This window comes from Ictalurus furcatus, chromosome 8, assembly GCF_023375685.1.
Source record: "Ictalurus furcatus strain D&B chromosome 8, Billie_1.0, whole genome shotgun sequence".
NCBI classification, from domain to species: domain Eukaryota; kingdom Metazoa; phylum Chordata; class Actinopteri; order Siluriformes; family Ictaluridae; genus Ictalurus; species Ictalurus furcatus.
The window spans coordinates 20,656,841-20,670,258 of NC_071262.1; the positions used below are offsets into that span (position 1 = coordinate 20,656,841).

Below are 13,418 nucleotides of genomic sequence, written 5' to 3' on the forward strand. Positions count from 1 at the left end.
TGAGGTAACGGAAGCTTTGATGCTAACTGAATGAGCTGAGGTAACGGAAGCTTTGATGCTAACTGAATGAACTGAGGTAATGAAGACTATGACACTGACTGAATGAGCTGAGGTAATGGAAGCTTTGATGCTAACCGAATGAGCGGAGGTAACTGAGGCTTTGATGCTAACTGAATGAGCTGAGGTAACGGAGGTTTTGATGCTAACTGAATGAGCTGAGGTAAGGGAAGCTTTGATGCTAACTGAATGAACTGAGGTAATGAAGACTATGACACTGACTGAATGAGCTGAGGTAACGGAAGCTTTGATGCTAACTGAATGAGCTGAGGTAAGGGAAGCTTTGATGCTAACTGAATGAACTGAGGTAATGAAGACTATGACACTGACTGAATGAGCTGAGGTAACGGAGGCTTTGATGCTAACTGAATGAGCTGAGGTAACAGAGGCTTTGATGCTAACTGAATGAGCTGAGGTAACGGAAGCTTTGATGATAACTGAATGAGCTGAGGTAAGGGAAGCTTTGATGCTAACTGAATGAACTGAGGTAATGAAGACTATGACACTGACTGAATGAGCTGAGGTAACGGAGGCTTTGATGCTAACTGAATGAGCTGAGGTAACGGAGGCTTTGATGCTAACTGAATGAGTGGAAGTATTGAAGATTATAATGCTAACTGAATGCTGAGGTAACTAATCTTATTCAGAGTGTTGACCCACCAAGATAATGAAGGCTATAAAAATATTTGGGATTTTGTTGTGCCATGATTTTTTATTTATTTTATTTTTCTTTAGTGTTTTGGACTTGTTGGTGTACAGTACCTAATGATAATCACTTATTATCGCTCATTATTATTTTAGTTCCATACAGCTAGTCAACCACATGATTCAACTGACATGCTGGAAACTGTACACACAATCTGGCAGAAAGAGGTGTTGGTAAAAAAAATGTTGGTAAAAGCACAAATAGCTCAAAAATATTTAATTTGTTTAGAAATTGTAGAATAATCTCCTAATTCTCTGTACAGGTTTCTCTTTCTTAACGAGTTGGGTCAGAGACATACTGGTATATAAATATTTAATTTTTTTAATTTTATTTTTTATCATTATCTTTTATTGTTTTTAATGTTGTGACTGTTTTCCGTTTCCCTGGTAGACAAGCTTTTCTTGTTCACTTTCCAGCTGCTTAGACTTGCCTGCCGTGTGTAAGGAATAAACCCCACAGAGGCCTGTAACTGTATCTTCAGCCGGTCTGTGGTTTGCCAGGGTTCAGGATAAAGAGGCCGTCTCTCAAACTGTTGGCACACTGGCAATGGAAGTCTGAAGTGATTATTGGAGCAGTGTGAGAATTAGCTTTTTATGGTGCGTCTATCTTTGGGGGGAAAAGGCATGCTGGTATTTATGTATTTATTTATTTGTTTGTTTGTTTGTTTGTTTGTTTATTTATTTATTTATTTTTAAAAAATATTTTTTAAAAAATGTGGAGCAGATACAGTATGTGAGTATTTCCACCTTATAGACTGAGGAGAAACTCTGAAAAAGCTTGGTCTTATTGTGTGGGAAGTAAATTATGAAAGGAGTTCCTCAGGGGTGAATGATATAAACAGGAATCATAGTGGTTGTGCTGTTAGTAAAAGTTCAATAATTTTTTTTTTAACCCACAACCACCTATGCTGCTTTTCGGGGGACAGTACAGACTTTGTTGGCATTATATATAGGTACAGTTTTTCTTTTTTTTCTTTTCTTTTCTTTTTTTAAAGCCATTCCTACAAGCAGGAGAGAAAAAAAAATAAGAATATTTTTTTTAAATCAATAATAAAAAAAGAGAAAAGTGACAAATTTGTACAGGTGCACTCTTTAAGAGTGGAAAAGAAAATAAAATAAAAGAAAAACAATGGAGAAATAGTCAAAGAAATAAATAATGGAAAAATTAAAAAGAAAAGCAGAAGAAAACATGTTTAAATCTAAAAGTGGAGCAAAAGGAGAAAAATATATATATATTTATATTAATTATGTATACATTCCAATAATTTAAACAAATTTATACATAGGGATTTCACTGCTGTTATTATTTTATGTGAATTTTTTTTTCAGACAGAGACACAGTCGTTGACTTGACACATCATGTGGTCTGTAAAGCTGACAGCAGTTCAAGATAATGTTTCGATTATTTGTTCGGGACTTTGTTTTGGGATTGAAGTTAGTTTAACCTGACATCTTGAGGACAGAGGCTTAGCGTTTGGTTCGGCTCAATCGGTCTTGTGTGTGTCCTGAAGATACTGGGCAATTTTGCACGGGCCACTTCACCTCCTGACTGCCTCCTTTGAGAAGATGAAGTTTGCTATCTGGAGTGTTTTTTTCTTCTGACCTTTAAAAACGCTCTGGATGTTGGAGCAGTGAATGATCTGTGGGTACGACCCAGCTACTTATCTCTGAGATTTGTCCTCGGTATTGTGTGTTTATTTACACTGCTTATGCTTACGATGATTTAAGTCCATGTCCTTATTGCTAAAGTGGAAAATACCAGACACAGGTGCTGCAGTCGAAGAGGGAATATTCCACCAAAGCGAAATATAAGCCGACCCACAAAAGAGCTTTGCGGGAAATAGTGTGGAAAGCGTTTTTCCCAGACCGGAAAGCTATGAAATTAAGATGACTGAGGTCTGTTTAACTGTCATGGCAAATATTATTGTGGGATCAAACACTCTCAGTGTGTATACACCGGTCAGATAAGACGACTTTTTTTTTGGTGGAGGGTTGGGAGTGTAGCAGGAAGTGTTTAGTGGGCCCTATTTCATTGTTGACAGCATTTACACTGTCATTTATTTAGTTGCCAAGCAGCTCTAAGGTGATCCTTCTCTTTCGTTTTCCAAGCAGCGATTGCACAAATAACACAAAAAGAGGTGGCCAAACTTGTTCAGTTAGCTCTGAGTGGGAACTTAGACACAAGCCGTGTCTCTTTCCCACGGTGTGGCGAAAATGACAATAAACAGTTAAAATGACAAGTTCAATCCTGTCCAGAATGATTCATTTACGAGACAAAAAAAGGTCAAAAAGACTGAGTCTACTAGCAAAACTGTTTTGATTTCAACAACCACAACAGTATTTAACTATACAGTCATTAAAACGGAGACAAATCCAGTTTAGCTGTTTGGGAAAGCTGTATGGTAGTACTGGCTCAATGAATTTATTAAACCACATAATTATTGACGGCTTCATGAAAATAAGCAACACATAAAACAAGTAGCTTATGCAATTAAATAGTCTGTACATATGAAGAGACTGTATGGACTTACTTGAACACTATTGATCACAAATGTGTATAGCATTTATTTTTTTTATAGAAAGTAAATACACTGTATGGCTAAACGTATGGAGACACCAAGCCATCACACCCATATGTGGTTCTTCCCCAAACTGTTGCTACAAAGTTGGAAGCACACAATTGTATAGAACATCTTTGTGTGTTGTATAGCGTAACAGTTTTCCCTTCACTGGAACTAAGAAGCCCAAACCTGTTCCAGCATGACGATGTCCCTGTGCACAAACGAGCTCCATGAACATATGGTTTGCCGAGGTTGGAGTGGAAGAACTCGAATGTCCTGAACACCTTTGGGATGAACTGGAACGCTGACTGCACCCCAGGCCTCCTCAATACTAACGTCAGTACCTGACCTCACTAATGCTCTTGTGGTTGAATGAACACAATTCCCCACAGCCACACTCCTAAATCTAGTGGAAAGCCTTCCCAGAAGAGTGGAGGTTAATAATAAATCTGGAGTGAGATTTTCAGCAAGCACACATGGGTGTGATGGTCAGGGGTACACAAACTTTTGGCCACAAGCAGAGCCCTTTTGGTAATGTCTCTGGTAATATTTTTGGACTAGAGCTGGGTGATATGATGAAAATATAATTTCGTGATTCTCAAAGCCATTTCTACAATACGTGATATGTTTATGTTTATAGTGCCTCCACTAATATTGGCACCCTTGGTAAATATGAGCAAAGAAGGCTATGAAAAATTGTTTTTATTGTTTAACCTTTTTCATATTTTGTTAAAAAAAATTAAAAAAAAATACTCTGCTCTCATGGATATCAAACAACTGCAAACACAACAAACAACAGGGAATTGTGTTTTTTGCATTATCATTATCAATTATAAGTTTTGAAGATTAGTAAATGACATTTTTTTTTACATCAAATCAGCTGCTTCTAGTCAGTTTGTTCAAAATAAAAATATTATTAAAATATTCATGTACTTAGCAAAATTCATCAGCCCCTGGATCACAAGCCACTAAAACATAAACAATCCATGACATAGTGGATTTTGCATTTCTCATTATCGGTAACCATGTCAATGGTGTTCAACACCAAAAATGTATGATTATGGTTAACTTGAGCAAGGCCCTTAACCCTATCAGCTCCAGGGGTGCCATATGATGACTGACCCTGCTCTCGGACCCCAGGTCCTTAACAAGCTTGGGATATGCGAAGGAAAGAATGTTGCTGTAATGTATAGGTGACAAATAAAGGTTTCTCCTACTTGGGGAAGTTCTTCCAAACAGCTTGTTACTATAGAGGTTAAGTGTAACTGTTCTCATCTTTGGGAGTTGAATAACTTCATATTTGTGGTTTTTGTGTTCAGATTCTGTTGTTGATCAAAGCATGACGAAAAGTCTATACACCCTTCAGCGTATTCTTCAGTGTTGTGTGTGTTCATACTGAATAACCTGCTGTCATTGTGGCGTTAACAAACATGTTAAGAGTCTGTTAATGAAGCATGCCATGCTGTACCCATCTCTGGTGCCTTTTATTTTGGTCTTTCAGTTAATAATCCGGCCGGATTATTAACTGAAAGAGCTCTGAGCCTCTTCTTTAAACTCCACACTCGTGTGCTGCATCGAATTATGTTTAGGATGTGTAGTGTATTTGATCTGCAACAGTTCCAAATACAGTGTGTCCTCTTTCTCTACAAATCCGTCTACACATCCACCACCACATCCTAGGAATAAACACTGCCTGTAGAAAGTGTGTGTGTGTGTGTGTGTGAGAGACCCATGTGCCAGGAGGCAGGATGACAAAGGCTTGAAACTCGACCCTGACAGGCCTAATTAATCTCAGGTTCCTGCACTGCTGAGAGATATGCAAAGTGAGGGAGAGATGGAGGGATGGAGATGGAGGACACAGAAAGAGACAGAAACATTATGTAGTTAAAAAATGGTTAAATCTTGAGGAAAAGCAGCCTTTAGGAGTTTGTTTGCTCAGATGGGCAGGATGTACTCTGCAGGGATGGGCAATATGGTGATAAGTTAGTTTGACAATACACAACTTGCATGATATGTAGGAAATAAAACAAAAATGAAAACAAAAATATGACAGTATTTTTATATAAAGTTATAACGTTTATTTTTATATATAGATATGTGTAACAATGTTCTAAATTATATGCCAAAAGGGAACCTGGAACCTATCCCAGGGAATTCGGGGCACAAGGTGGGGGACACCCTGGATGGGGTGCCAACCCATCGCAGGGCACAATCACACTCACATTCACACATTACATACAATTTGGAAATGACAATCAGCCTACAACACATGTCTTTGGACTGGGGGAGGAAACTGGAGTACCCAGAGGGAACCCCTGAAGCACGGGGAGAACATACAAACTCCACGCACACAGGGCGGAAGCGGGATTCGAACCCCCAACCCTAGAGGTGCGAGGCAAACGTGCTAACCATGTCCGTTATGTTGAATTAAGTGAGGAAGTTAAACATTATGATTACTTGTAAAATCCTACTGTGTTTAGATTTGAGAAATATGTCTAGTTTTGTTTCTGTTTTCTGTTCTCAGGCTTCAGCTGAACAGCACGGCCCATGCGGTAGATATTGAGCAGCATGGCGTCTGATGCGAGTCACATGTTGGAGGCTGCTTTGGAGCAAATGGACGACATCATCGCAGGTGAGAGTTAGCACACGGAAGTGCCTTATAACCTACGTAGCCCACATGAGGACTGATTTCCGGTGGAGTATGAGCAGGGAATAAAGTTCTGGTAGCTAAAGAGCCACTGCAGAGACCTTGAGCAAGATTTTTACCCTTACTGTGCTTGGGTTGGATTCTGCCTGAATGAATAAATGCAAATGAAAGCTGTCTAGCCTGAGGGTTGTTAATGGAGGAATTGCTGTTTTGGTGTATATAATTCTATTCTGTATAAGACAGTGTGAGATTGTTTTGTTTACATTTTGGTTTTATATTTCTGACAGTATGTATTCTCTTAACCCATGCGATTCTCTCTTAAAGAAATCAGATACATGCTAAGGTCTAATACAAGTATCCATAACTGGAGTGCTAGGTTTTTGTTAGTTTTTTAAAGATGGACCTAGAATACTTTTTGTGCCTCCTTTGCCCATAATTATAGATGACAGTATAGATCCAGAGTCAGAAACCACACAAGCAAGTCTTTTTGAGGATTTTCTTGCATCATTTTAATATTTAAAAAAATGAAAAAGCTATCACGATACCAACGATATCTCTGAAAACTTTATTGTGACATAATGTATCACGATACCGATATTATATCGTCATATCGTCTAGCTCTGTGTCTGACCCATGACCCTTCCTCTATATTTGTTTGTTTTGCCATCACCCAGTTTCAGTCTATAACAAACAATACTAAACAAAGTGAATTCAAATTCAAATACCTGATACAGAAAACAGCATTAGTAATAAGTTCTGCCATGTTAGGATTGTGGAGATGACATGACAATCACGTTAGCATTTTTGAAAAACTGCATTTTCCCTTTCCCACAATTTGGACAGCAGATTGGAAAAGATGAGTTTCAGTGATTGAAAGTGGCATTTTAGATTGTGTTTTAAAATTGGCCTGTGTTTGTGTGGACTAGACCTTACAGTAGTCTCAGCATTCGACTATCCACGCACGGCTCATGGAGAATCTGATGTCTATTTTTTTGTACACTTTTCCTGGACAGAAGTTTCAGAAGCCTGAAGGTTACACTTAGGGATGAGAAGTAGGACAATAATAATGATATTGTGATAAATGATGTCACAATATGCTTTTTTTCTGAGATATAATGTATATCATGATATCTTCTTATGTTTCTTTGGGTGTGTGAATGTGTATGTGATTGTGCCCTGCGATGAATTGGCACCCTGTCCAGGGTGTACCCTGCCTTGTGCCTGATGCTTCTTGGGATAGGCTCCAGGTTCCCTGTGACCCTGAAGGATAAGCGGTATAGAATATGGATGGATGGATGGATATGTTTTAGATTCCCTGGGATAGGCTCGAGGATCCCCTGTGGCCCTCTGAAGTATAAGCGGTACAGAAAATTAATGGATGGATGCATGGATGGATGGATATTTTTGTAGACATCAAACTACTGTTTTGCTGTCTATATATCGTGATCATGAGAATCACCGTGTGCTATTTTTGTCATATCGCCCACCCCTAGTTGCAATCTTGTTGTTTCTCAGCACTTTTCCGTTTTGAACATTATGACACAATAAGCTTTTCAAAAGAGTTCACGGGGAACTCAGATATTATGTTTATTAAAGAAACATACCAGGCCCTGTAGAAAAAGATAGAGGTCTGGCTCATAAGGTTAGAGATGCCTTCACTTATTGTGATTTGAGGCAAGTGTGTGCTGATTTTTTTAATTTTTTTAATCTTTATGAATGTTTTCTCAGAACACCTATACAATTTGACACATTTGAACTTTCAGTGCAAATGCAAAAAAACTAACTTCAGCTGCAAAATATTACACAATTCACTGTGTAAAATTCATTTTGGCTGAAAAGTTTGCCTCGGGAACCAGGGATAAGGCCTGTGAATTAGCGTTAAAGCTTTGGGAAATCCTAGTAGATTGCGTCGTGCCCTTACAGAGTCGACGAGAAAGACGAGACAAGAGTGTGTTCCCTTTTTTCCCCCCTTTTTCCCCTTGTGCTTATCTCACAATAAGGCACACTAATCAAATTCCTTCACATTTTGAATGGGTTGTACACAGAGTCAAACGATGTGTAGTAAAAACAAAAAAATCACTGTAGAGGTTACAAATGAGCAGAATAAAAGACTTGAGTTGAGGTTTCATGCTAAAGGAAGGAGGTTAATTGGCTGTTGTTTTGGGGGAGGGGGGATGTGCAGCCTGTTTGTGTGTGTGTGTGTGTGTGTGTGTGTGTGTATGTGTATCCTCTAGCAAACTCAGCAGTTGTTGCATGATTGAACTAATAGAGGACGAATGTTTAACAAAGGCAGTTGACAAGTGAGGACCGGAAGAGAGACAGAGAAAGAGAAAGAGAAAGAAAGACGAGTGGATGTTACTGTCCATACACACAGAAAGGACACTAGAATCAGCAAGTTTGGAAAGTGTGTGCGAGTGTGCAAATGTGTGTATGGAAGAAATGAAAGCGTATGTAACATGTGCACGAGTTATGTAATTCAAGGTCACCCCACAGCTGTTGTCATGACAAAAGACTGTGTCTGTTTGCTTGTTGTTAAATGTCAAAAGGCATGACTGTGGAAGAGCGGACCTGCTGCTGAACACATGACTTAAGACAGGAACACGGCATGAATTTAATGTGAATATACAGTAACCTACGTGCAAGAAGACATCATGTAGGTTATTTATGCAAAATTTAAAGCAAATTAAGAGTTACATGATCATATTGTTATAGTCATATGAGAAAAATATGTTTGAAGTATATTCCCATTGATAGTTGACATTTTTTAGTACACCTGGGTGACAAGGAACAGGAAATTGTTCAACCATGCCTTCCTGTTTCACAGGGGTAGAAATATGAGGTAACACATAAGCCAAATTCCCTTAGTCATTCATCACAATGGGTAAGACCAAGGAATATAGCTGTGATGTGCGGCAAAAGGTTGTTGAGCTTCACAAAATGGGAAGTGGCAATAATAAAATAGCACAAGCATTGAAAATGCCCATTTCCACCATCAGGGCAATAATTAAGAAGTTCCAGTCAACTGGAAATATTATGAATCAGTCTGGAATTGGACGTGTGTCTATATTGTCTCAACGCACTGTGAAGAGGATGGTTTGAGTGGCCAAAAAATCTCCAAGGATCACAGCTGGAGAATTGCAGAAGTTATTTCCAAAACTACAATCTGAAGTCACCTACATCACCACAAGTTGTTTGGAAGGGTTTCAAGAAAAAAGCCTCTACTCTCATCCAAAAACAAACTCAAGTGTCTTCAGTTTGCCAGAGCCTACTGGAACTTCAAATGGGATCAGGTTCTATGGTCAGATGAAACCAAAATAGAGTTTTTTGGCACTAAACACCAGAGGTGGTTTTGGCGCACACAGAGAGGTAGCCATATGGAAAAGTACCTCATGCCCACGGATAATTATGGTGGTGGCTCTTTAATGTTTATTGGATGTTTATCTGCGAGGACCTGGACATTTTGTTAGGATACATGTCATCATGAACTCTATCAAATATCAACAGATATTAAATGAAAACCTGACTGCCTCTGCCAGAAAGCTTAAAATGGGCTGTGGTTGGATCTTCCAGCAGGACAATGATCCAAAACATACACAAAATCAACACAAAAATGCTTTACTGACCACAAAATCAAGGTCCTGCCATGGCCATCCCAGTCCCCTGACTTGAATCCCATAGAAAACCTGTGTGGTGAACTGAAGAGGAGAGTCCACCAGTGTGGACCTCAAAATTTGAAGGATCTGGAGAGATTCTGTATGGAGGAATGGTCTTAGATCCGTTGCCATGTATTCTCCAAGGATTATAGGAGAAGACTCAGAGAAGTCATTATAGGAGAAGACTCAGAGCTTTATCTTGGCAAAGGGAGGTAGCACAATGTATTGACTAAAAGGGTGCCAATAATTGTTGCACACCTATATTTATCAAAGATATATTTTTTGGATAAACCTGTGTTTTGTTTGCAATTGTTGATATCCATGAGAGCAGAGTATTTTTGTGAATCTTTTGAACAAAAGATCAATAAAGAACAAAAGGACAATAAAGACAATTTTTCACAGCCTACTTTGCTCATATTTACCAAGGGTGCCAGTATTAGTGGAGAACACTGTATATAAAAAACATTCCTTGTAGCTTTTGTACCTGGCCATACCAAGTTCACATCAATACCTAATTTGCACTTTACTGTATAGGTTTCGTACCACCTTTATTTAGTATGTTGAATAATTTTTAAATAATATTTACTATTTTCTCTATTCCATGTTGCTATCTTGCACAATGTTGTTATTTTATTTATTATTTACACCCTTATTTTCTATTTTATTTTTTTACTGCAACATCCATGAGAACATGCAAACTAAGAATTTAATTGTACAAGGAAAGCTTATAACAATAAAATTCTTGAATCTTTATCCTTGAAACACATTTTCATGTCCGTGTTCCAGCCGTGAGGTCAACCCAGGAAAAATGTGAGTTTCTGGGATTTAGAGAAATATTCCTACAACACCAAATATCCCGTTTAGTGTCTCTCTAGTTATGGGACAGTTCATTTTCTTGCATGTTGGTTATAATCTCTGGTTTCGCACACAAATATATCAGTGATCTTCTTCAGCCTTACTCCCCCTCAAGAACACTACCCCACAAGTCTGATCAACTTATTTTGAGAGTTACTCGTGCTCGCTTTAAAACCAAAGGTGATTGTGCCCTTTCTGTGGTAGGTCCTATATTCTGGAACAGTCTCCATTTCCATGTGAGGTCAGCTTCTTCAAGAACCACTTTTAAATCTTCATTGAAAACATATTTTTATTCGCTACCTTTTGAATAGGTCTTTTAATAGATTGGAATATGTAAATAATTTATGCTGTATTTAAAGGTATCTGTTAATTAATTAATTAATTAATTAATTAATTATTATTATTATTATTATTATCACTATATTTTTAAACATAACTCTGTTATGGCTTATTTTGTTGATTGATTTGTAAAGCTCTTTGGGTCAATTTCTGTTGTTTTACATGTGCTCTAAAAATAAAGGTTGCCTTGACTTCACTTAGAAGTGGCAGTGACATGATCATTAATAGCTTTAATAGCTTTGTTATTTTCAAGTCATCAAATTCCAACACAGTTTATGGTCCTTGTTCTACTCGCAAGGTCGACCTGGGATACATCTGAGTTTCTGGAATTTAAAAAAAAAAAATAATAATAATAATTGATTTGGGGCAGTTCTCAATGATTTTGAAATACCACCACCTGGTGGTAGTAGACGAAAATGTGACAACATTCCTTTTTTTTTTATAGTGGTGCTCTTAGTTTTGTAAAGCAGGTCAAAGCACTGTAAAAGTGAGAGCAAAACCACAAGTCTAAAAAGAACAGAACATTAATTATATTCAGGTTAACATGTAAAGATTGACCGAGTTATTGCAGCAGTATTATGGTATATTTTCATATCATTTCATTTGAGATAATTTCATGACCTCTGATTTTTATACAATTTTAAAAACAGAGCTGTTGAATTCTCAATTCTGACTGGTCAGAAGATTTTGGTTCATTTTTCTATAACAACAGCTCTGAAAGTAGTTCCGGCTGCGAATCGAATCACAGGTTCAGCACATATTCATGCACTCGTTTTATAATGTTAAAATTTCTACAGTAACAACTTACTCAAGGACTTGACAGACTATGTATGACAGATGCTCCACATAAACAGATTAATGTTTTCTCCCCTTGTTTTTGTAAGCAAAATATTATTTAACAATGAAAAACATATAGGTGTTGCTGTGGTGAAGCTTTCTGTATCGAGACATTTATTTTACATTTATGAAAGAAGACACAGCCAGCGTCAGTGCTTTGTAAAAGTCAAAGATAAAGCTGTTCCTTTAGGTTTCTTCATGTGGAGAGAGTCTTCAGGCCAGAGGATTTTGGTTTCTTATTTATGTGACAAGCTGGGTTGTTTTCTTTAATCTTATTTTTAACTTTGAGAGAGAGAGAAAGGGAGAGGCTGGACGACTGTATATAGCTAATATAACATAAGTGTTAACAGGAACTTACTTGTTTTGTGGGCATTCTATAACATTAAATACAACTACAAATGGATAAAACATATGGTAAATAAACAATTGTTGGCAAATTACTGTGCTAAAAGGATAATAAAGTACTTCGGGATGTTTTCATGTAGGAAAATGCACATTGCTTTTCGTTAGGTCGCATTAAATGTCTTTGTCGTTGATTATTTTCCCGAAAAAGCTCTCCCCAAGTGTTATATTCTTTAAATAGTAATTGTTCTCAGCACTTAAACCTTATAAACTTTTAACATAAAAGTAACCACCTGTGTATTTATATGACTGTATGACTCATATTAATCACTCTAATTTGTTGAGATATTATACTTTGTTCTCTGTTTGTCTTCCGTCTGTTCCTGAGCACAAGTACTCAATGAAAAGGTTTTTTTTTTAAACGAAGACAAAAATGAAATTTTACTGTGAATTTAATTCAATCAGAAATAAAGAGGAACACAAACATGAACCAGACCAGCTAAAAAGTTCATCAGCTCCTTTAACAGCGCTGTGCTTGGACTGTGGATTGTGTTCTCACTTAATAATAATAATGATAATAATAATAATAATAATAGTGATTGTGCCCTGCGATGGATTGGCACTCTGTCCAGGGTGTACCCTGCCTTGTGCCCGATGCTCCCTGGGATAGGCTCCAGGTTCCCCCGTGACTCTGAAGGAAGGATAAGCGGTATAGAAAATGGATGGATGGATGGGTAATAATAATAATAATAATCATAATCATAATCATAATCATAATAATAATTTAAAGTGCAGTTCAGAGTACCCAATGACAATGGACAGATGTGTCACAAATAATTAAAAAAGTGTGACTTAATATAAAGAAAAAGAACAACAAATATTTTCCAAAAGATGTCCATTTTTATAATTATGAGATTATAAACATATAAGAAAACTAAAACATAAAGAGCACAGTAAGACACATGCACATGAGTCATGAGTTGAGCAGAAAAGCAAGGTGGAAAATATGGGTTTTGCAGTAAATCACTGTATTAATAACTTTAAATAAAAGTGTCTGGTGAATAAATAGATCAATGAATAACAAATAAATATCTTTCAGTAAAAGGAGACATTTTCTCTTATTATCGCATTTCTAGTCTTTGCACATGGTGTACTGAATTAGCAGCAAACCCACACTGATAACGCACACCGCTTTTTTTCCAACAATGTCTTGCTGTCTTCCTGTTTACGTTTACATAAACTAAACTCTATTCAGCGTAGCCACTGATACGAGGAGATCCGAGAGGCCTCACAGCTCTCACTGTGCTATTGTCTCTGGCTCCTGTAAAGGGAACAATTGAGTCGTGATGGCTCTCCGTGCTGTGTTACTGTAGTTTTATGGCATCCAGATGTTTTAGCGCTGCACTAGCTTCACTCTATAGG

General features: G+C 37.5%; 1 protein-coding gene across 1 annotated transcript in view; it reads left to right on the top strand.

The window, feature by feature from the left end:
- ppfibp2b (PPFIA binding protein 2b) overlaps nt 1–13,418 on the top strand; it is a 77,948-nt gene that overhangs the window by 13,313 nt on the left and 51,217 nt on the right. Inside the window, exon 2 of the mRNA XM_053631379.1 lies at nt 5,848–5,955. Coding sequence (XP_053487354.1) covers nt 5,892–5,955 — 64 coding nt within the window. The 5' untranslated portion in view covers nt 5,848–5,891. The remainder of the gene's footprint in view (nt 1–5,847; nt 5,956–13,418) is intronic.